This window comes from Armigeres subalbatus, chromosome 3, assembly GCF_024139115.2.
Source record: "Armigeres subalbatus isolate Guangzhou_Male chromosome 3, GZ_Asu_2, whole genome shotgun sequence".
NCBI classification, from domain to species: Eukaryota; Metazoa; Arthropoda; class Insecta; order Diptera; family Culicidae; genus Armigeres; species Armigeres subalbatus.
Genome location: NC_085141.1, coordinates 152,188,425 through 152,212,849, shown reverse-complemented (window position 1 = coordinate 152,212,849; position 24,425 = coordinate 152,188,425). Strand labels below are relative to the sequence as shown.

At 39.4% G+C, this 24,425-nt stretch overlaps 2 protein-coding genes, 2 long non-coding RNA genes and 1 pseudogene across 7 annotated transcripts in view; 3 read left to right on the top strand and 2 right to left on the bottom strand.

Annotated features, from left to right (window-relative positions):
• Nucleotides 1–2,931: 2,931 nt before the first annotated feature.
• LOC134227459 (uncharacterized) lies at nt 2,932–5,675 on the bottom strand. 2 transcript variants are annotated; one of them, XR_009983682.1, is made up of 4 exons: nt 5,532–5,675; nt 5,162–5,455; nt 4,391–4,780; nt 2,932–3,535 (listed from the first exon to the last, which is right to left on the bottom strand). It is a non-coding gene; the product is annotated as an uncharacterized LOC134227459 (long non-coding RNA). The 2 variants fall into 2 exon arrangements; XR_009983681.1 differs by having other exon boundaries at nt 2,932–4,780.
• A 434-nt stretch (nt 5,676–6,109) lies between these two features.
• On the top strand, nt 6,110–7,634 carry LOC134220880 (general transcription factor 3C polypeptide 3-like; annotated as a pseudogene).
• Nucleotides 7,635–11,745: 4,111 nt separating this feature from the next.
• LOC134222065 (protein gustavus-like) lies at nt 11,746–16,082 on the bottom strand. Its single transcript, XM_062701217.1, has 4 exons — nt 16,043–16,082; nt 15,096–15,109; nt 13,831–14,729; nt 11,746–12,690 (listed from the first exon to the last, which is right to left on the bottom strand). The coding sequence occupies exons 1-4, from the start codon at nt 16,080–16,082 to the stop codon at nt 12,525–12,527; spliced, it is 1,119 nt and encodes a 372-aa protein (XP_062557201.1). The 3' UTR covers nt 11,746–12,524.
• A 3,167-nt stretch (nt 16,083–19,249) lies between these two features.
• Nucleotides 19,250–20,229, top strand: LOC134221025 (uncharacterized). Its single transcript, XR_009982170.1, has 4 exons — nt 19,250–19,411; nt 19,485–19,586; nt 19,700–19,940; nt 20,093–20,229. It is a non-coding gene; the product is annotated as an uncharacterized LOC134221025 (long non-coding RNA).
• Nucleotides 20,230–24,279: 4,050 nt separating this feature from the next.
• The window catches only part of LOC134224243 (arginine/serine-rich coiled-coil protein 2), a 125,848-nt gene continuing 125,702 nt past the window's right edge, over nt 24,280–24,425 (top strand). The window contains exon 1 of one of the 3 annotated variants that reach the window (XM_062703569.1): nt 24,280–24,414. In XM_062703569.1, the coding sequence (XP_062559553.1) occupies nt 24,343–24,414 (72 nt within the window). In that variant the 5' untranslated portion in view covers nt 24,280–24,342. The remainder of the gene's footprint in view (nt 24,415–24,425) is intronic. The other 2 variants (XM_062703567.1, XM_062703568.1) reach the window with 2 other exon arrangements.

The window sequence follows — 24,425 nt, the reverse complement described above, 5'->3', positions numbered from 1 at the left end:
ATTGGTTGAATGATTGCTTGGATGATTGGTAGCTTGCTTTAAAGGTTGATTATTTGATTGATTGATGCTTGATTCGTTAGTTGGTAGAATGGTTGATTGGTTGGTTGATTGCTTGATTGGTTATTAATTTGGTTGACTGGTTGCTTGACTAGTTGATTCATTGGTTGCTTGATTGGTTGGTCGGCTGGATAGTTGACATGTTGTTTTGTTGGTTGCTTGGTGGTTGATTAGTTGGTTGGTTGGTTAGTTGTTTGATTGCTTGGTGGATTGGTAGCTTACTTGATTGGTTGGTTGCTGCTTGATTTGTTAGTTGGTAGTATGGTTGATTGGTTGGTTGCTTGATTGTTGGTTGGTTACTTCATTGTTGGTTGGTTGGTTGACTGGTTGATTGGATGGTTGCTTGTTGGTTAGTTGATTGGTTGTTTTGTTGGTTGCTTGGTTGATTGGTTAATAAGTTGATTGCTAGATTGCTTGATTGGTTAGTTGATTGATTGGTTAGTTATTTGGTTGATGGGTTGGTTGGTCGGGGGCAGTAGGGACTTTGTCCAAGGGCTTGACGATCCCTCCCCAGGCCATCTGCGAGTTGTGGCGTCTGCCTAGGATGTGGGGTTTGACAGTAGACCCTGTTTAACCTCTATAAAAAGCTGCGTGTATCCGCAAGTAGGCTCCGCCAAAGCGACCGTGTGCCGCTCAAAGCGCACAGGCCCAAGTCCTGGTGTTAGGTGGGACGCTAAACAGCCCTGACACGACGGCCCTCCGACGAGACAGGAGTTTTGCGCAGGCTCAATAAGCCGCCTTTAAAAACAACTATTACGAACGACATAGAAGATAATACGACTCGATACAATCGGCAACGACCTAGGCGAAGAATAAAGGATCACGATTGGAAGCTTGGAACATGGAACTGCAAGTCGCTAGGCTTCGCAGGTTGCGACAGGATAATCTACGATGAATTACATCCCCGCAACTTCGACGTCGTAGCGCTGCAGGAAATCTGCTGGACAGGGTTGGTTGGTTGCTGCTTGATTTGTTAGTTGGTAGAATGATTGATTGGTTGGTTGCTTCATTGTTGGTTGATTGATTGATTGTTTGGTAATTTGATTGATTGGTTGCTTTACTGGTTGATTGGCTGGTCGGCTGGTTAGTTGATATGTTGTTTTGTTGGTTGCTTGGTTGGTTGATTAGTTGATTCGTTGCTTGATTGATTGGTAGCTTGCTTGAATGGCTGATAGCTGGATTAGTTGGTTGGTAGCTTAATTGGTTGGTTATTTGGTTGATGGGTTTGCTTTACCGTTTGATTGAATGGTTGGTCGGCTGATTGGTTGATTAGTTGTTTTTTGGTTTCTTGATTGGTTGATTAGTTGATTGATTGATTGGTTGGTTGTTGCTTGATTTGTTAGTTGGTAGAACTGTTGATTAGTTGGTTCGTTGATAGTTGGCTGGTTGCTTCATTGCTTGTTGATTGCTTGGTTGGTTATTTGGTTGATTGGTTTGCTTGATTGGATAATCCAGCAATCAGCCATTCAAGCAAGCTACCAATCATTCAAGCAACGACTCAACTAATCAACCAACCAAGCAACCCACAAAACAACATATCAACTAACCAGCCGACGAGCCAATCAACCAAGCAACCAAATTACCAACCAATCAATCAATCAACCAACAATGAAGCAACCAACCAATCAACCATTATACCGACTAACAAATCAAGCAGCAACCAACCAACCAACCAAATCAACCAAATAACTAACCAATCAATCAACTAACCATTCAAGCAAGCTACCAATCAACTTATTAACCAATCAACCAAGCAACCAACCAAACAACTAGTCAACTAACCAGCTGACTAACCAATCAACCAGTAAAGCAACCAACCAACAATCAATCAACCAACAATTCAAGCAAGCTACCAATCAACCAAGCAATCAAGCAACCAACCAATAACCAATCAAACAACCAATCAACTAAATAACCAACCAATCAACTAACCAACCAATCTAGCAATCAACTTATTAATCAATCAACCATGCAGCCAACATAACAACTATAATCAACTAACCAGCTTACTAACCAATCAATCAACCTGTTAAGCAACCAACCAATCAACCATACTACCAACTAACAAATCAAGTAGCAATCAACCAAGCAATCAAGCAACCAACCAACCAATCAAGCAACCAACCAACTAATTAATCAATCAACTAAACAACTTACCAATTAACGAAACGACCAACCAATCAAGCAACCAATCAACTAAATAACCACAACCAATCAATCAAGTAAAGCAACCAATCAACCAAATAAGTAACCAACCACCAATCAATCAACTAATCCAGCAATTGGGTGAACACCACGGCTCTGGACATCGTAGAAGCCTTGGTTGATTCAGTAGACCATTTGATTCAAACTTCAGGACAATTTGGAGATCTTACAACACCTCATGTGTCTTGTTTTGATACGCAAGTGAAAGACAAATCCTCGGAGGACATAATTGAGTTGATATCACGGCTGGGGACTTCCTGAAGGCTTTGGTTGATTCGGTAGACCATTTGATTCAAACTCCAGGACAATTTGGAGATCTTATAACATCTCCTGGATTTGGAGAGATCTTACAATACCTCATGTAAGACGCAAGTGAATGTGTTTGAAAGTATCCTCACGATCAATAAATTAAGGGAAATACAAGAAATTTAGCCAAATTTCGTTTTACGTCACATTCGGTTTACGTCCCCCCAATAAGTGACGTAAAAAGAGGGTTGAGTGTAATACGATGTAATTCTGATTGTCGATTTGTTTTTTTTTATGCAAAAAGAACTCGTCGTTTTTTTCCCAAACAACCGAAGCCAATCATCCTTAGTACGATATTTCGAAATGCCTAAATAGTATTAAGTTGAGTACCAAAAAAGAAAATATGTAGTTTTGTCCTTGATTTTTGTCTGTTATTGAACGATTCTGATTCTCAGTTTATAATTTGTCTTTCTGTGTTAGCGTTAAACTCTAGTTTATGTCTCTGTATATAATGCATTGAAAATAGTTACTTTAGAAAATAACACCATCAGACCTTCTCCGTATTTAGGCACTGTGTGCTACGCATGCGATGTTCGAACTAGGAGAATAGACGCAATCAAGCTCTATTAAGATTCCTCCAAACACACGCCATGCGACAGATCTTACCGCAACCGGCTAAACTCTCAGGCGACCATCATTTCACCACTTGGCCAGTGGAACTACAGGGAACTACGTATGTATAAAATCTTTCGTTTTAAAATATATTTAGGAAGCAATCTGAATTCGTTTTTAAAATTGAATAGACCTATTTCTTTAGGGCTTCTTTAGTAACGGCATCTTTAGTAATGTTAGGGCATCTTTAGTTGAGTTATAAAATGTATGGGAGTATGTATAGGAAATGAAATTTGAAACAGTTAAAATGCTATCTACAACAGGCGTTGTATTTTCACCCCACCATAGATGGTACGCAGCATTTTCCTTTCGAAAACTCCCAGTGCGCGTTGGTCCTCCTCCATATATTAACAAACTGAAAACAGAAAAACTTATCAAATATTTTGGTTTGATATTATACTGAAAAAAAAATGGCAAACCTATTTCCTCAATAGAAGGAATTTAAATTGTTGTTGTGAGTTGTGAAAAAAGTATTAACGAAAATACAGAAAGAAAATTTATTAAATAAGTTTATATGCCAGTAATTTGCATCCCGATAAGGCCACCTCGTGCAGAGATTTATATTGCCACCCTGCGGTTGCCATCATTGCTATCAGGTCTTATCGTCATTAATCATTATCATTTAATTTCACCACTTGATTGTACGTTTGACAGATACGTTTTTCGACCTCAACAGTACGGCCGTCTTCAGTGTCTCGTATTTCGGATTCGGACGGGAATACTTTCGGGATTCCGATGGGAATTCTGTCGGGATTCCGACGGCAAACCCTTCGAGATTCCAACAGCAAACCCTTCGGGATTCCGACGGCGAAACCTGCGGGATTCCTGAATTCTTTTGAGAACACTTTCGGGATTCCAACGGGACCACGTAAACCAAATGTTCACATTTTCAAAAGGCCTTCCCCTTATACTTTCGTAGGTAATTCCGAAGAAATTTCGTATAATTTCTCGATTAATAATCAATCATCCGATAAAATCCAAAAATATTCTTCCTTTTACTTTTTAAAAGATTTCCGGTAAAATTCCTAGTGAATTTCAGTGAAAATTTGGAATAACTTCTCGAGATAATTTTAGTTTTTTGCAGACATTAAAAAATATTTTCCGTGGAATTGAAAACAAAAATCACCCTAAAAAACGAATGGTTTTTTTTTTAATTTTATGCGTTTTATGCAAAGCTCCCACCAAATAACATTTTTACACTGCAGCATACTTTCCCTTATCCTGGATGCAGCATAATATCTCTCATTTTTAGCGAAAATCAGTCCCTCAAATCAACTGCATAATCGTCGACGAGGCCAGGTTCGCCAACTCCAGCACCACCTTCACAGCATCGTCTCCACTATCTTCACCAGCAATTCCTGCTTCACATTGGCGAATACGAGATAGCACAGGAAGTCATTGCAGAAGTTAGAAGCGTATAATCACCTCCGAGGTGTAAATGGAGCAGATCGCATACATGCTCGATGAGACGGTGCTAGGTGATAGTCGATTGCTTATCAGATATTCAAATCTGGAAATGCGACCAAACATGCTTCCAAACTTAGAACTCTGTGCTCCATTATTATGTATGTTTCTCCTCCAATTCATGAGTAAAATTGAGCTGAAAACATAATAAAAAACAATAATTTCACTGTTAAGAAAATTATTTTGAGCTTTTTAGTGGAATGTCTTCACTTGTCATAAGACGAGTTTGTACCTTCCCATTTAATTCCACCACTTGATTGTACCTTGACGGATACGGATACGCATTTCGACCTCAACTGTAAGGTCGTCTTCAGTGTCTCGTACACAAGTAGAGTCAAGTACGAGACACTGAAGACGACCTTCCTGTTGGGGTCGAAACACGTATCTGTCAAGGTACCGTCAAGTGGTGGAATTCAATGGGAAGGTACAAACTCGTCTTATGACAAGTGAATAATTTCACTGTTTCTCAAATGATTGGCACTGAATCACATTTTTGAAATGCTACGAAACTACTCACCTCCAGGACAGTATCCAGCATATCATTATAAATTAATTTACAGCTATACATAATTAGAAGCTTCATCACTGGCAACCGTAGAGAAGACAGTGCACTAAATTCGGAGTGCTTTTCTGGAGTAAACACTCCTGCAACAGTCCAAGATGTAGATGTTGAGCATGTGACCCGCTGTGTTGTTTCTGAATAGTTGACAGAAAAGTGGGCGTTGAAGGAACTCTGCATTTCAAGGGACCCGTTCGGTGGCCTACATGGCGTTGAGGAATGTTTGCTGTACGAGCATTTTTACCACGAATTCTGGTGGACAAAGGTAGCAGAAAAGCACAATTCTGAACGAGATTTAAGGCGGCGAGAATATGTGTTATTCACTTACCACTTTTCGGTTACAGTTGTAAAAATACGGCTTTGCAGAACATGTTTTGTGAGAACTAGGTATTTATAAATAACAAATTAAAGAAAAACGAGATTGAAATAAATTAGGCCGCGTATATGAATAAAAACATAAACAACTGTTGAGGTTGAGAAACTCATGTCAAAACTCACAGCAAAAAAGTCTACACTTCCCGAAACACTTTCAAATAAGTTTACCAAAATATGAGTAAAATACACTAGCGCCTCTGGCGGTGCTGGTCTCGTGAGCTCATCTGGGTTGCACGAATTTTTAATCGGTTCTTCGGGACTCACACGTCCCGGTTATTAGTTCCTGCTAAAGACGCTGTCAGTTATCAGTTTTCCCCATATGTTTTTCTCACCGTGCATTATTTACTGACAGCATTGATGTTTTTGTTTTTCGCTTGTCATTCTCGTTTCTCATAGAGCTTGCTGACGTTTAGTCATCTTTCTCTTGCACGCGCACAGAAAGGATGGGTTTTGTTTTCATCGGGAAACGCTTCGGAAGCGTTTCCCGATGAAAACAAAACCCATTCTTTCTGTGCGCGTGCAAGAGAAAGATGACTAAACGTCAGCAAGCTCTATAATATCATCTGCTGCCGATCAGTCCGAGGCGGAAAGTGTCGTTGAGGAACTGGACGAGTTACAGCTGGACCCGCAGGAACTAGCCCAATTCGTCGAAGCCAATGAAATTCCCCTGCCGGGTGAACCGAGTACAACCAAAATATGGCTGCCACTCCCCGAAGATCACGCAGGCCCACGGTCGCGTCGACGTCGTTGTAGGGATTGAGACGGAGGAGACGGCCCGAACACGACTGTCAGCCCTCCCGGAGTCGGAAACGGACCCACAGCGGAACGAAATATTGATCAATAAATTTGTCGCCGGTGAGATCAGCCCGTATGCAGCAGGGCGGAGAAATGGACTTGGAAGAAGAAAAATGGGCGACACGGCGAAAGTCTTCCTGATTCGAAAAAGATTTTAAAGCGGATTGATGCGTTGAGGCGAAATTTGCAAGGTGGAGGTTGACGGCAAAACTTCGATGAAACGATACCGAAGGTTTTTGCCACCGGCTTTGCAAGGATCGATGTGACAAGCCATTTTTTGCTACTCCTGTGGACACGCCGAGGTGGCTAAAAAAGTTATGTTTGGAGATTGTGCGACAAATGCCGTTAGTGCACGAGCCGTTCGTCACGTTAGCTTAAATATATGAAACGAAAGATCCGAAAAATTTCCTACAGTTTTCGCTAATCGCGGCCATTGCAACCTTCAACATCCAACAGTGGGTTCGCATTACGGAGATATCCGAGAATCTAGGTAATCTTAGCCGGGCGTTGATGTGCTACGCCCGGACCATCAAATAGGATCCGAAAAATTTTGATCTACGAATGAAACGTGTTCAGTTGTTGGAAAAGAAGGGTGAAGGGAAGCAAGCTTTCAAATGCTTTTTGCTATGCTGCCGTCCATTTCGAAGGAGCGAAGGGGAGAGTTTTTGGTGGAAACGGCCAAGAGGCTGGCCAAAAAGTTTCACGAAGAGTAGCTATGGACGCCATGGATCGCGCTTATGGAACATTAGACGTTCTAATGGCGCACACCAACGTAGAGGTTCATGAGATGGTCAACGAGGTAGAAGAGAATGATTCCAATGCCAACAAAGCGATTTATTCTGTGATCATTCCGAATAACATGGTACTGGACTTCCGTACACAATTGGCTGTGGTTCTGGTTCACCTGAATTGCGAACATCTGTACGATATGATTGTGGAGAACATTTTTATTAATATCAATGTGGAAGAGGCTGGGGATTGTTATCTGGATGTTGCGGAATCGATGATGAAAGATCTGCGCGTTGAAGCTTCTAATTCGGTTGATTTAAAGTAAACGTTTTTCGCTGGCAGCCATTTGCGTTATGCTGATTGTTTGCATGCGCTCGGGAACTATGACAGCACTATGACAGTAATCAAGGCTAGCTCCCAGTCCCACACTAGAACGTCCGCCAACTTGTAGGCGGCAATGTACTTGGGCAGCCGGGTCAAAGTGAATAGGAACACTGTGTGCCGCCACACTGCCGTAATCTGGAAAAGTGAAGTATGCGCCAAATTACAACATACATGATTTCTATTTTTCTTGTTAAAAAGCTCGTATTACTCGTTAACACTTTGTCAGATTATGGCAGCACAGCAGCAGAGTGCCAACCAGAGCAATACAATTGTCACAAACAAGTGTCCTTGACTTCTGGATAAAATAAGGTCATGTAGAAGTTGATGCAACCTATTCTGTCAGAATTGTGCTGCTAGGGAAATCATTCGTTCTGCCATGTCGAATGAATGCGTCAGGTGATGTTCGAGGTTTTTCACGGTGAAAACTGTTTTTTTAAAGCGATAGTTCTTGCTGTTCTGCAGGAAAAGCTGGGAAAATTTATTTACACAATGAAGTTGAAGAGCAGCCTGAGATGTGAAAGTGGACCAAATTGAGATAAAAAAAAATTGATTCCACGTTCGATGAATAAGTCTGATTAAACACATCCGGACTTCAAGACTTCAACACACCATGGATTCCTGTTTACTTGTGGTACGTAAAATAGATTTGAAAAAAGGCAGTGCTGCAGTTGCGAACGTATACCTAACTAATCATGAAAAGCTGATTATAGCCGTTGCTGCTGGTTGAGATTGAAGGGTTCTCATAGCAGTATTCAGCGACGAAGACTGCCAGTCCCATAAATACAGCGCACTACAATCTGGTGTTGATGTAACTTTGCTGACCGCTCACAAATCAACTATTTTGACAGCCTTACCAACTGGGAGTGCTAATTCAGAGCGATTTCCCTATGAAGTCGGTTCCCAGCTCGTTGGTGGTGCCACAGCTTTGTTAGAAGGTAGCCGCTCGATGCCCGCTTTTCCACACTTTCTGTCCTGTCCAGCAAATCTCCTGCAGCGCCACAACGTCGAAGTTGCGGGGATGTAATTCATCGTAGATCATCCTGTCGCAACCTGCGAAACCTAGCGCCTTGCAGTTCCATGTTCCAAGCTTCCAATCGTGATCCTTTATTCGTCGCCTAGGTCTTTGCCGATTATATCGAGTCGCATTATCTCTTATATTGTTCGTAATTATTGGTTTCCCAGCGGGTTATTGGGCCTGCGCGGGCCTGCCCTCGTCGGAGGGCCGTCGTGTCAGGGCTGTTTAGCGTCCCACCAATCACCAGGACTTGGGATTGTGCGCTTTGAGCGGCACACGGTCACTTTGGTGGGGCCTACTTGCGGATACACGCAGCTTTTTATAGGAATTTAACAGGACCCACTGTCAAACCCAACCACATCCTAGGCAAGCTCCACATCTCGCAGATGGCCTGGGGAGGAATCGTCAAGCCCTTAGACATAGTCCCTGCTGCCTGAATCCACCATTGAACCAACTTACAAATCAAGCAACCAACCACCCAATTATTCACCCATTCAAGCAAGCTACCAATCAACTAATCGGCCAATCAAGCAACCTACCAATCCACAAGCCTATCAGCCAACCAATGAAGCAACAAACTAATCAAACAACATACCAATCAAGCAACTAACATTTAACCATGCTACCAATCAAACAATAAACCAATCAATCAAGCAATCCAATCAAACTTTCAAGCAACCAACAAAAAAACCATTCAAGCAAGCTACCAACAACCATCCTATCAAGCAACAATCAACCAAATCAATCAAACAACCAACCAACCATTCAAGCAAGCTACCAATCAACCAATAAATCAAGCAACCAATAAATAATAATAAAGATCTAAAAAAAAAGCAACCAATTAACCAATCAAGCAACTAACCAACCAATAAACCAATTAGGCAACTAACCAATCAAGCAAACAATCATTCAAGCCCACTTCCAATCAATCAAGCAATTAATTAAGCATCCAATTAATCAATAGAGCCACAAACCAATCAATCAACCAATCAAGAAATCAAACATTTAAGCAAGATACCAATAAACTAACCAACCAATAAACCAATTAGGGAACCAACCTATCAAGCAACTAACCAATCAAGTAATCAACCACTCAAGCAAGGAACCAGCCAATAATTCAACCATTCAAGTAAGCTTCCAACCATCCAACCAATCAATCAAGTAACCAATTATCCAATCAAGCAACTAATCAACCAAACAACAAACAAATCAAGTAATCAACTAAAAAATCATTCTAACCCACTTCCAATCAATGAAGCAACCATTAACCAATTTACCAATCAAGCAACTAACCAATCATCCAACCAACCATTCAAGCAAGCTACCAATCAACTTATCAACCCAGCAAGCAACCAAGCACTGAACCAACTAACAAATCAAACATCCAACTAATCAACAAATTATCCAAACAAAAAAAAACAACTAATCAACTAACCAGCCGACCAACCAATCAAGCAACCAATCAACCATTTAGGCAAACTATCAATTAACTAACCAACCAATAAACCAATTAGGCATTCAGCGAGCTACCAATCAACCATTCATTCAACCAACTAACAAATCAAGCAACCAACCACCCAATTATTCATCCATTCAAGCAAGCTACCAATCAACTAATCGAAGATTAAAAAACACTTTAATATAGATTTAAAAAAAATCAACTAATCGGCCAATCAAGCAACCTACCAATCCACAAGCCTATCAACCAACCAATGAAGCAACAAACTAATCAAACAACCTACCAATCAAGCAACTAACCATCCAACCATGCTACCAATCAAACAAACCAATCAAGCAACCAACCAATCAATCAAGCAACCAACAAAAAACCATTCAAGCAACCAACAAAACAATTAATGAACCATTCAAGCAAGCTACCAATAAACTAAATTAGGCAGCCATCCTATTGAACAACCATCCTATCAAGCAACCAATCCTTCAACCATTCAAGCAAGCTATCAATTAACCAATGCGATTCGTACGTAAACAAGAATATGGAATGTGACCAGATGAAACAAATACTCTCAGAAGCAAAATCATGGAGTTTGATATGTCGCAAGACAGGTTTCGGAATTGATAAAAAAGCGGCCACTTCCCCAGGGAAACAACTTTCCAGGGCGCCCCGGAATATGACCAGATGGACCAAATACCCTCAGAACAAATTCCTATTGACTTGTTTTGCAAAATCATAAAGTTTGATACGTCGCAAGCCAGATTTCAATATTGATCAAAAAGTGGTCACTTCCCCCAGGGAACCAGCATTCCGGAATGTGACCAGAATGACCAAATAGTCTCAGAACAAATTCCCATGGACTTGATTTACAAAATCATGAAGTTTGATACGTCGCAAGCCAGGTTTCAGTAATGATCAAAAAGTGGCCACTCCCCCCAGGGAAGTAGCATTCCAGGGTGTTCCGGAATGTGACCATATGAACCAAATTCCCTCGGAACACATTCCTATGGACTTGATTTACAAAATCTAGAAGTGTGATACGTCGCAAGACAGGTTCCGGAATTGAACAAAAAGTGACTACTTCCTTCAGGAAACCAGCATTCCAGAGCGCCCCGTAATGTGAACAGAATGACCAAATACCCAAATACAAAATCATAAAGTTTGATACGTCGCAATCCAGGTTTTAGTATTGATCATGAAGTGGTCACTTCCCCCCGGGAATCGACATTCCATGGCGTTCCGGAATGTGACCATATGAACCAAATTCCCTCAGAACACATTTCTATGGACTAATTTTGCAAAATCATGAAGTTTGATACGTCGCAAGACAGGTTTTGGAATTGATCAACAAGTGGCCACTTTCCCAGGTTTCGGAATTAGCCTGCTCTTCTTTCCCCCGTCCTCCCCTATATAGTAGAAATACAAAAAGAATCCAGTAGGAATTCCATCTAGGTTTTTTATGGGATTCGGGCAAGAATTCTGGCATTCTCAAGAACATAATTTTTCTTCGGATACTTAAAAGTTCCATATGCAATGCTTTCACGTAAGAACTCCAGTCAAAAGCCCTTAAGGTGATTATACAATCAAGCCATGTGGTGAATTTCAAATTCACCACACGGTTTTCTACTCCTATTATCAAAAGTTCAAACCTAGCGTAATAATTTTCGTACAATGCTGAAATTAAAGTCGATTGTTAAGCATGAGTAAGCAAACGAATTACGGATGTTTCATCCCCATGGGCATTGTGGTTCTTTCAATTCGTGCTCTGAAAAAATCACTAGAAAAAGCACGTGGTTTCCAAGATGGCCGATTTGTGTCTTTGTTGTATAAGCACCTTAAACATTTTCTATTAAGATTTCTATTTCAATTTTTGCGGTTGTAGAACATGACACAAACAGTGTCTATCCACTTGAAATGTTCGACCAGGCTACTTGTAGGGACGGTGTGCCGGATTCGTCCAGTTTAATTGGACTGGTAATAACGGGTATGGCGATAGGTTCATAGATTGGGCTCATTAAACTGCTAAGACAGCATCGAGCTGTTATGGGCCTTGGTTGAAGAGCGATGTAGGCTTTGGTTGGTGAGGCGGTGGTGAGCCTTCGAAATTAAGAAGAGCAATGACACTGGCACCACCAATTCGAACCGTTCAAACTAGGGCAGCGGTGGTCGGACTCGGAGGGCACCAGTGGCTTAAAGTTGTCATCTTGGCGAACAATCTCAAGGCGGTTTATCATGTCGAACCCGTTTTGCACCCTGTTTGCAGATGTCTACTACTTGGCTAGCCGTGCCCTTCTGCTCAGCTTACTGCGGGTCTCGTGTAAGGTCAGTTCACTGATGACGAGACTTGCCTTGGCCGCATCCGCATACTTGTGGCTTGTTCCGATGCTGCAATAGAGCCCTAGACTGGATTTGTTCCAGCATTTGTTTGTACCAATCCTTTTGATAGACCGTATCGGGTCATCTTCCTATCCGGCTGTACTGATCTCATCCGCCGGTACATGCCTTCACAACTTGAAGGCAAAAGAAAATAATAGCAAAATGGCCTGTACAAAAGGAACGCGTCTCCAATCTCATAGCTTATAAGGGCTTTTAAATCTCTGATGTGTTGAACCACTGCAACGATGATTGCATTCAAAATGTCGGATTGCCTCCACTTCGTAAATGGATTGGTTGCACGACTGATTTATCAGATTAGAGCTGAATTCATCTATGGTGGATTGCAGGAAGACGATAAAGCTGCAAAAAGAATAAAGTGTATGTCAGATGGGTTATGGATGTAGTTTAATAGTCAATAGTTTAGGGTTTTTGACTGCAACTTGTTGCGAGAAAACAGGATAAGAATTACTGTATGGAAAGATAGCAAATGTATTTCGGTTTTCGCATGCACACACGTTCAGAGAGACATTTGTTCAGCTCGGCGATTGGTTTATAACATTATGGGTCTCCGAGCCTTTTATAAAAAGTTTGATTTTTGAGTGGAATGATTGCTTTTCGGTACAACGTTGTTGGAAGAGAAAAGCAAAAACATCAACCGAGGATTCTTGATCCAAATTGGTTGGTTTGGTTCCGCCTTATCCACAAGGCACGAGCCTTATACCGATTTTATTTAATTATGAGCTGATATGGTATGCATTTGGATTCGATTCTGTTTTTTTTTTATTTTCACTCCAAACGTTAAGAATCTCAAAGTCGCATTTAAATTTTCCAACTATTCGAAAAGCTATCCAATCATAACTATAGTTACGGAAAACAACTTTCAAAACTCGGTTTCTGAAGGACTTTTACCAGAATTTAGGATATATTTAGCTGACATTGATGCATTACAATAGTAATGGTTACCGTTCACCAAAATATCCGCATCACTTTCCCAAATCCGTCATTACCCACCGCGGAAGGATTACAACTCGTTCGTGCAAACCATTCCAACCGACGACGCCACCTAACTATTCCACCGATTCCACCTATTTGTTTATATTGCGATCGGTCAACTCAAAATAAAAACAAAAATCAGAAAGTTATCCGACGCCCAAAAAGGATAGTTGCTTGACCACCCAAAAATAAAACCCTTTCGTTAAAGCAGCAAAAAAGTGATTGTAAACATGCTCATAAAGGTATCGATTGTTTTTGGTTTTGATCGATTTCGGCAAAATCAATTACCCACAAAAGCTTAACCTTGGATGACGCGAAGGCTAAGGTTCAGTCCGGCTCTCAATAAAAAAAAACAAATGGAAAAACTGCTGCGCTCCGCCGGATCGCGTTGGTTGTTTGGGTTTGACGCCAGCCTGCTAATGGCGCCACTCGAATCGAATGTCAAACTTTTGAGTAGTCGTTTTAAATTTCCAACGGCAATTGAATAAAAAGGGAATGGATACTTACGATCGAGGCCACCGATGTACTTCATGGTGATTTCGCAGTGCCCCCAGACTGCGGACACGATCGGGTAGGTAGAGCTTTCGTCCTTTGAGCCCCCGGAATGCCACCCCCAGATACTGACCGTCGACGATGAAACTGAGCGTTCCCTCGTCCATGTCTAACGCTACTAGGAATTTGTCCTGCACTAGGAAGGTCTCGTCTGGCTTAAGTATCGCTGGGTACGTGACGCCGGTGCAGGTTTTTGAATTGTGGTACAGCATATTGCGCCCCAAGTCCCAGCCCCAACTGTGGTCGTTCGAACAGACCAGACTTTGATAACCTACGGAGTGGAGTGGTGCCTCGGATGTGGCAACACCGATCACAGCATGTGTACCTCGCTGCCGCGTCGACCAGAACACTTCCCACACGTGCAGTCCCTTGGTGAAGCCCACCTTGCCCCGTATGCAGTCTGTGCTCTGTGCCACCGGGTGCCGGTGGAATGTCATCTTGTCGTCCTCCTTCACAAACACATTGAGCGAGCGGTCCTCCGAGTTCCAGGAGTATTTGATCGGCGTTTCGCGAGCGGCCGGTGGCATATCGAGCAGGAGATCAAGTCGGGCCGGACGCTGGAAGTGCGCCGCCAGTTCGCGCGGGATCTTCGGGATAAAGGGCGATGGTTGGTCACGGCTGCTGACCGTTTTGACACCTCCACTGATCTTTTTGCCCATGTTCATGCCAGGGTGAGCCCCGCTATTAGTACGACTGCAGCGGGTGCTTCGGATGGCAACCTTGTACGAAACTCGAATGCGCTCAAACTCATGGGGATCGATGCGGTTCAGGACTACGCGGGGCAGTAACGTTGAGGTGGATGGCGATAAACTCTGTGGATGGCGGCGATCGCTTGACCTTAGCACCGGACCCGGCTACATTTGTATCTGCAAGGAGAACAAAACAGAAATGCTGTTAGTGATTTTTGTTAGCGTGGAAGTAATAAATAATGACAAAAAACTTTGTAGGAATTTTAGCGATCTAATTTAAATATTGCCATCCTATCGCAGATCGTCAGGCAAATTAACACAGGTTGATATTGGGTCCCAATTAGGAGTCAGTAAGCGTAGCCCTTGTTTACGGAAATTGAATTAGTTTTAGCTTTGAAGCCACAGAATTAACATTGAACAGCCTGGCGCAAATCAGGCAGATTGAGAAAGGTTGATATACTTGCTTAAGATGGCCGTATGGATTGCAGTTTTTACTTTAAACCACAAAACAAAAATAAGGTCTGTACCTACCGGATCACGTAACACTGAATGAATAAAATTACAAAATTACAAATTACAAATTACAAAAACAATTGGACAGCTTTGGACAGAAAACGTAAATAAAACGTGACGTGAGGAATCTGTCAAAACTCACAGCAAACACTTTCAAATAAATTTACCATAATTTGAGTAAAATACACTAGCGCCTCTGGCGGTGCTGGTCTCGTCAGCTCATCTGGGTTGCATGAATTTTAAATCGGTTCTTCGGGACTCCGATGTCCCGGTTATTAGTTCCTGGCCCTACATCCCCTGCTGGGCCAACTTGTGGCTTATTTCAGGAAGTCCTTCAGTGGGAAGGTTGCCACTGTCGAGGCTAATATTCCGTGACCGGACAGATACTTCCTGAATTGTTTTTGATGATTCTTGTTCGAGGTAGATTTGATTTCTGTGTCGGTTTGATGAGAAGATTTTGCCAACGAATGGTATGCAACGCCGATTATTTATCCAAAATAGTTGATGTGAGAAATTTGGACATATTATGTATCTTAAAGGCATGGTCAAGTCAAGTCCTACGTCCACTTAGCGGTTATGTCACAGACATTACCCACTGTTCGTTTTTTTAAACTTTATTAAGTGTTATTTTAATCTCCAGATTATGTTCAACACCGTACTTGCTAAATGGACACGGTCGGTTAAAGTAGCTGTTCCTTAAATAGTTCGTTAAAGTAGTCGCTAGATTATTCGCTGTTGGTTTGAGCGAGACAGAGTATATGTCAAAAAATTACCCAGCAATCTGCGGTGTATTGTTCGAAATGAACGTTTATCAGCAATGGACTTTCTGCTGTACTATAGATCTCGCATAATTTATCAAAAGGACCTAAGTAACATTTTTTTCATGAATTAATTTGAGTACTGCAATCAACAGAACAACATGAAAGCTATTGCGATTCTTTTCTAAAATTAGCATACTGGCTCACCAGTTAAGCGCCGGGTCCCATGTGCCGAGTTGTGCGCCATGCAAAAAGTAAATAAACCAATGTCAAATAGATGTGAGCTTTCGGTAAGCTTTTCCACATTCGCTTGTAAGGTATGTAGCATATTGTCGTCCCTTTACGAAAAGATATTTTTAAGTGAAATTGTTCGAGGTTTAGTAGTTTTTTGCTTTTCTTTCGCCTGTGTTGCGTTCGGGATATTGTTTAAGTGGATATTAGTAGTGCAATTATGTTTAATTTGTGATGTAATATTCTACACTTAAATTGAGTAAAGTACCATAATATGACACAATACCTTAGCGGCGCACAACTAAGCGAGGCAGAGGTGAATGAGCAAAATGCTATAATAATCACAATATTGATTGCAGTATTCAAATTAATTCATGAAAAAAAATGTTACTTACGTCCTTTTGAAAAGTTAAGCGAGAATTCATGAAAAAAAATTAACTTAGGTCCTTTTGAAAAGTTATGCGGGAAATGTAATAAAATGCGTAAAGCCAAAATAGAACTTTTTGGGAACTTGCAAGTGTTCTGATTGTTTAAGTTGACTTTTTGTAAATTTATTGGTCAATATTTAAGAAGTGCAGTTAAAAGAAAAGTGCATACTTAGTTTATTCAAATTTGATTCAGACTATCTTTTGAAAAGGGTCAAACTTGTTTTTACTGATTTTTTCAAATGGATATAATCGAAAAACGACCCTTCCTACAAAAAAGTGTTGTATGGGTGACTATCGCAAAATCAGTCAAACTTTCTAATAAAACTTTTTGAAAAACTCTAAATTGAACCCTACACTAAAAAAATCGATTTAAAAAATTAAAAGTCGATTTGCAAAAAAAAACACCCTTTTCGATTTGGACGAAATTTTGTCTCAAGATAGGTGATTATGTTCCCTACCAACCGTCCATACATCGCAAGCTGGGCACTTTGAAGGGAAAAAAAATTTTCTAACAGAAACTTTTTCTTGAGGGAATCGATTTTTAAGTGTCTTTAAGGGTGGATTTAACATATGTATACATAATATACTCATATTAAGTATTCCTGTACAGTCAGGCAGAGTACAATGTTTTGGTCGTAACTGGTCGCAACTAAAGAAGCTAATAATGGAATATAATATTTTTTTGAAGATATAAACCCCTTCTTAATATTACTCTTAATTAAAAACAAACTATATTTAGTGACTAAATTAGACAATGTATCATAAAAATAGATTTGCTTGGGGTTCTATAACGATGGCTTTCATTGGTTTAATTTCAGATGAAAATACACTGAAAATAATTCCGACAAGAAAAAGTTTTTGCTAGAAAAACTTTTTTTCCTTAAGAGTGCCCAGCTTGCGATGTATGGACGGTTGGTAGGGAACATAATCACCTATCTTGAGACAAAATTTCATTTAAATTAAAAAGGGCGTTTTTTCGCAAATCGACTTTAAAATTTTTAAACTGATTTTTTTCAGTGTAGGGCTCAATTTGGATTGTTTCCGATATTTTCACTAGAAAGTTTGACTGATTTTGCGATGGTCACCCATACAACAATTTTTTGTGGGATGCTTCGTTTTTCTATTACATCCATTTGAAAATATTAGCAAAAAAATTTCAGCTCTTTTCAGAGGATAGTCTAGATTAAATTTGGAAAAACATTTTTGTTTTCATTTCGGATCATCTGGTGATTTTCATTTCTCATTTTCATTTCTTACTTCTTACTTTTCACTCCTCACTTCGCACTTCTCACGTCTCACTTTTCACTTCTCACTGCTCACATCGGCCCATAGGGAAAGAAATGGCAGAAATGACGCTTAACTTTTAAAAGAACATATGTCACCTTTTATTCATGAATTAATTTGAGTACTGCAATCAAAAGCTTTCATGTTTTTCTGCTGATTGCGCTATTCAAATTCATTCATGAAAATATGTTTCCTACACGGAGAAACACGTTTACTCATTAATGGGTACTTTTTCTTTGCTATCTCTGTCTCTCTGCTGAAAAAATTACCCATTTTGGGAGAATAAGTGGATCTACTCATTTAAATGAGTAAATCCACTTATTCTTCCAAAATGGGTGAATTTTTCTGCAGAGAGAAAGAGATAGCAGAGAAAAAGTACCCATTAATGAGTAAACGATTTTAACCGGGTAGGTCATTTTGAAAAAATAAACGAGAATTTTCAGTGTATACCTGGGTGGTGCGAATAGAATCGATTTGGTTGTCAAACTGAAGCCAAAATTTTCTATTGTGCCGGAGCCAAACATTGAAGATTGTGGTTATGTTCGTTTCTGATCTAATATTGAGAAGTATTGTTATTATTTGGGGAAAAAAAGAAAATAAACTTTGTTTGAGTTTTGTATTCTTTGTAACAAATATTCTCACATTATATTTCGGTGGATAATTAGTAGGAATGCAACTAAAAGCACTCTTTACGAAATTCCACGAGATTCAGCATTTGGTTAAAGCATGAATGTATGTAAACAATCATAAAGTCATGTAGAGTCTAACGCATTTGTGCGCCCTCGAGCAGCGTGGAAAGAGAAATTCGAAAAGCGGGAAATGTTTGACAGCCAAGTAACTGCAAAATAATTTTGTTTATGGGAGTGATTTCAAAATATCCCTCTACTCGCTTGAGCGCAGAAAAGCGGCTCTATCCGCAGCACCCAGGTGTATACATGAAATCTTAAAATAGGTACTTTTTAACTCATTAATGGGTTTCTATGTTTCTTTGTGAAGTTTTTTCTTCCGTGTAAGCTGTGTATTCTATGCTGTCAGTGTGCCGGTTTCGAATAAATTGTGTCTTGGGAGAACATAACCTAGAAAATCGATAGCTTATTTGTTACGAAATAATGATGTCTCATAACTCTTTGAATATTTACTATTTTTTGAGAAGCGCCATCATTATGAAACTCAATAGTGAACAAGAAGAAAACATTCCCCATCGAATGCAACTTGCTGTAGCAAAATCGATTCAGGTTTAGTACTAGAAAATTGGCTAATGTTTCAATGTGCACACACATACGCACACACACACACACGGACACACACACGGACAGACAGACATTTGCTCAGTTTGTCGAGCTGAATCGAATGGTATATAATACTATGGGTCTACAAGCGCTCTATAAAAAGTACGTTTTGGGAGGAATGAAAGCCTTTCTGGTACAACTTTGTTGTACGAGAAAGGCAAAACTGTAAAAGTGTCACATCAACAACGAAACAACAAAATATTTTTGCCGTATGACAGAAAGAGTGGATTTGAATTATTTTCATCTTTCTTCTCTTGCGCACGGTGAGAAACAAAAACAAAATTTCTTTTACTCCGCGGACCGCGGTTTTTTCGCAACTAATCACATTGATCCTGCTATTGATCGTAAGTTTGTGCTCTTAAATATTATTTACAACGAATAATCTCATTTCCTACAATTATCCATCATTTCATTTAGCTTTGTATAACTCGAAATACGCCATCGATATGCTCCAGCTTTGCCAAACCTGGAACATCAAACAAATGTGCAAAGATGGTGCTTCCACTGGAACTCTTGCTGGTAATTGACTTTACAGATTATTTTCGCTATTGGCCAATTACGATGTTGCGATGCCATAGATTTTGCATAAATTTTCACGAAAATAAATAGTTTCCCTTGTTTTTCATTTTCAGATTACTGACGTGCAAAGTGGAGCAACTCGATTTCATCGGATTAGGAGATTCGAAGATTTCTGGGAAATCAAATCCAACAGGCCATGGTAGACGGATTCAAAATTATGTTTAAATGACGCTAAACCGGATACGATAAGCGCACTAAATCGCAGTGGGACGGAGAAACTCCGTTGCATAAAAATGCCTAGCCAACGTGATTGTATTGTCATTGCTGGGTGCGGCTGGGCTATCTCACCGGCAGGTAAGTCATAATTTTTAAACAAAACACGGTAACACGAAAAGTTCCTAGTACAAGCAGCGCCGAACTCCGAATTAGAAAGAAATTTGGCGCTTCTTTTTCTGGTGGAAATCGGCGCAAGACATGGTTCTTATGTGATATTTCTTTTCCTACAGATAAATGGCAACTATATTCGCAGTTTCTACATGCCACGAAACGCATCCTGACGAGTGAAGATGATCGCTTTGGGCGAGTTTTAAGAGCTCCTAAATTAAGAAAGAAGTAGATTGAAATTATGAAATAAAAAGGATAAATTAGGTAAACATTTGCAATGGTTGAGTTAATGTAATGAAAAAAGACTGGTTGGTGAGGGGTGGGAGGTTCCTTTTGAAGCAAAATGAAATCCACTTTCTAAATGAAAATATTCCACTTTGTTTTCAACAGTGTGATCATTTATGGATCTGACAGTTGTACAGTTTTGTTTTGAAAGTTCGAACTTTTAATGTGGCATGTGGCATGTCACTTTTGAACCATCGTTGGCGTGAAAATTGTTGTACTTTCATTTTAAACATACGCAACTCTCTACGAAAAAGAACCAACGCAACTTTTTATTTTAACCAATGGTTTTTTTAATTTCATTAATGGTTTTTCTTTCTGTGTAACTAATCGATTAATCGGGATTTTACGACATCTCTAGGCAGGATGCAGGTGGCGAACATGAAGGCATGCATGTAAACCACAATCAGGGTGTGGTACGGTTGCGAAATCATTCAATGCTCCGAGCGGAATAGTGGTGTACTTAGCTATCTGTACTTCATCCATGGCCCATATAACGAAATCGGATAGCTCCGTAGACGGGCTGTTGGTAATTCGGATTCATCTCCGGATTTTGTTCGTTCCGTGACTGGATGATTTTTATTGCTGCTTTGGTTAACTACCTAAAGGATCTTCTTTGTTTCTGCTGGAAATTATTACTAATTCGACATGAGTGGAACTGCTCCCCTGTACTGCTGACCGAGTTTCTCCGTTGTCGTTTGTATCCGATATTTATCTGTCCTGCGGGTATAGTATAGGGCTGGCAAGCACTGTAGTGTTTCCCATCTTGCATTGGAACATACGACCATGCAACCCTTCCTATAGAGGATAAATAAGCATCAGACATGAATACACACAAAAAAAAATCGTTGGTAAAATTAAAAGAAACGTTGGTAAAATTAAGAAAATTAGTTAGTGATTTTCAGTAGAAAGTATAAGATTGTTAAATCTACAATTGCAAAAATGTCACTTCGAAGAGAACTTTGACAAGAGCCAACTTTTCAAAATAACATTTTCTTCTCAAAACTAAATATGTTTTTACATTTCAGAATAACATTTTCCTCTTAAAACTAAATGTATGTTTTTGCATTAAAGTTAACTGTGATACTTTCAGAACAACAATTATTGGGCACATTCAATTTAAATCAAACGCAAACATTTTTTTACAATATTTATTTATATTTCTTTATTTTCTACAAAGATAGCGCCTTGGATAGCGCACTGGATGGCCGTGATCGCGGCTCAGTGTTTCGCTGTTTTTGATTAGTCAACAAAATTCTCCCAGGAATCTATTACTTTGAACAGCAGATCCGAACCGGGTATGGGTGGTCGTAGGGTCTACCTCGAGGTCAACGTCCAAACCTTCGTCGAAAAGTACGTGATTCGCTTTGCAATCGCATAGATGACATTGGGCAGTCCACTTGGAGTTTTCACTGCCAAATGAACTTCCTGCAGGAAATGCCTCTAATTCGCTTGCCTTGCGTCATCTCTCCTCGGCGGCTGTTACAGCACATGATTATTGGGTGTTTGCGGAAGCTTTCTCAGATCCGTTTAGTCTTGGTGCCGTCTGAAAAAAACATGATTGTCCATGATAATTATATCGAAAATTGTTTTATTTTAATAAAAACACATGCAAATTAGAACTTACTTGCCAATCAATGCCAATAGATCGCAATTTACTAAAAATCTCTTCTTTTGTTTTCAAGTTTTAGTTTTGATAGAACTTCGAGAGCTGCCAGTTACATTATTTTATATTGTCTGTGTTGCCAGAACAACGAAATGTAAAATAAAGATTAATAGTTTCATAAGTTTATTTTGAGTGCTCTCACTGTAAAAACAACAATTTTACACTGAGAAAGAAAACATCAAATCAAAATTTTACTTTTAAATTAAACATTTCAGCATTCAGATTTACCAAATTTTCCTAACTTTCAAAATAAAACTAGAAAATGTTGGAATCCCAACTTTTTTTTCTCTGTGTACGGATTAGCCCATTGTTCACCTACTTACCTCGATTGGAAAACGTCCGAATTTTAATGCGATGTGTTAAAATACATTAAACCTGAATTCATATAGTATAAATCTGTATAAATTAAATACAAACGTAATAATATGTAGATAGAAACTTTTCGGACCGAGGATTTTGTTTTCTTATTTGATTTCGCATAATAAAAATAGCTTCCCATACTGTTGTAACAATATATAACATTTGTATCAAATAATAACCATTTATGCTATTTTTCATTTAAAGTTATTTAACTTCGATTGCTCATTGTATAAATATAAACCAATATTCCCACTAAGAGTTAGAATATGGCCTAAAGTTTATGCATATTTCTGTATTGTTCATTTGGAAACATTTTCAGTTAATGAATGATAACAAAATATAATCGAACAGTCACTGGAATGATGATGTTATGGTATATTGTCCAATCACTGTTGAATATAATTGTGGTGTGACTTTCAAATCGATATCACGCACACAATCATACCATATAGGTATATCTATGTACTGTATCACAATTGATGGAAAATAAGTGTTATGTTATCCCAACATTGATGTGCGTGCAAACTGCTTCCATCGAGATTTGTTGTTTTCAGTTGTCGAAATTAAAAGTTTCATAGTGAAACAAGCTGAAAAAATTGTTTTTAATCAATGTATGTTACATTGTTTTATATTCATATGAGGTGGCATTTCAAACATTAAATAGTGTGAGGTAAGTGGAACATGTAACAATGATATGAGGTCAAGCCATACACTCTATTGTGTGGCGAAAAAAATGTATGGAAAAATCTCAAATTTTGTATAGTTACGATACTTAACAACCCGTACATTCTATTGCGAAAACTTCATTTACATTTGAGTAAATGGTTCATAACAATTCATTCTAATGTATTTCTATGGTTTTATTTACAATATAATCTATTGCCAACTTAATGTTATAAATAGTAGTGTTACAATAAATTGTATTGTTATTCTACTGTATTTTTTATTCGGGCTGTCAAAAGTAATCTTGCTCTGCGAGCAGGGTTATTTGGAAATTATTGAACTGTCATTTAACCCTGCTCGCAGAGCAAGATTACTTTTGAAAGATATCAAACCATTTTGCATCGATGCCAAGATCGATGTCGTATTGGAATTGCTGGATAGTACCAGCCGTTCTTATGGCCGGGTGATTTTCTAATTCTCGAACTGTCACTTTTAAGTTTAATTTTTCAAATGAGACAGACCCTTAGGGCTGTCTCATTTGGAGAATTAAACTTAAAAGTGACAAAAAATTAGCAAATAACCCAATCAAAAGAATGGCTGGTGCTACCCAGCAATTCCAATACGACATAGATGCAAAATGATTCGATATCTGTCAAAATTAATGTTGCTCTGCGAGCAGGGTTATTCGATAATTATGGAAATGTCACTATTAAGTTTAATTTCAGTTTAATTCTCCAATTGAGACAGATCCTAAGACTGTGAACCATTCCACCGATTCGTTTAACTTTTAAGTTAACATTTGACACTTCGATGGTTATACTAATGACACACTGATGGTATTCGTACCATGGTACAAGTTGTACCACAGGTGTGTCGCCTTGTACCATGCTGGTACAACGTGGAAAACCATGGTACAATATGTACTAGGGTATATAACCGTGGTATACCACGGTCCTTGTACCACCAGTGTGTCTTTAGTATTATTTTCCCATCGTGGTTAAAATTTTACTCCGGAGCCGACCCATTTGAGTTTTGACAGATTGATAGTTATTCGGAAGGAAATGGATTTGGCGCCAATTTTCTCGCGAACAAAGTTTAACTATTGAACTGTCAAATCTAACCATGCTTCGGAGCAGGGTTATTTTTAACCACGGCGAACTATCAAATTTTAACTAAAAGTTAAACGAATCAGTGGAATATGGTTCACATCCTGAATAAAGTCCCAAATGAATTCAATTATTTCTGAGTGTTCACTTATTCACCAAAATGGGTAAAAATTTACCCTTTAATGAGTTTACGAGGTTTTCCAAATGAGCGTGCATGGCTTGAGAAAGACAAATGAAGGGAATGAAAGAAGAGATTTGAATTTTTTGATTTTCTTTGTCATTTACATATTTCAAGATGGACTCTCTACTGCAGAACTACAACAGTGACGACGAGTTGGACGATCAGCAGAATTTTCCTCAGAAATTGGTAAGAATTAA

What these genes read in the sequence shown, in the direction of transcription:
- LOC134222065 (XM_062701217.1), bottom strand. Translation starts at nt 16,082, where the DNA reads ATGGCGCACAACTCGGCACATGGGACCCGGCGCTTAACTG. An exon ending in GTACATCGGTGGCCTCGATC is followed by an intron (nt 12,691 to 13,830) that starts GTAAGTATCCAT and finishes TTCTTTTTGCAG; the next exon opens with CTTTATCGTCTTCCTGCAAT.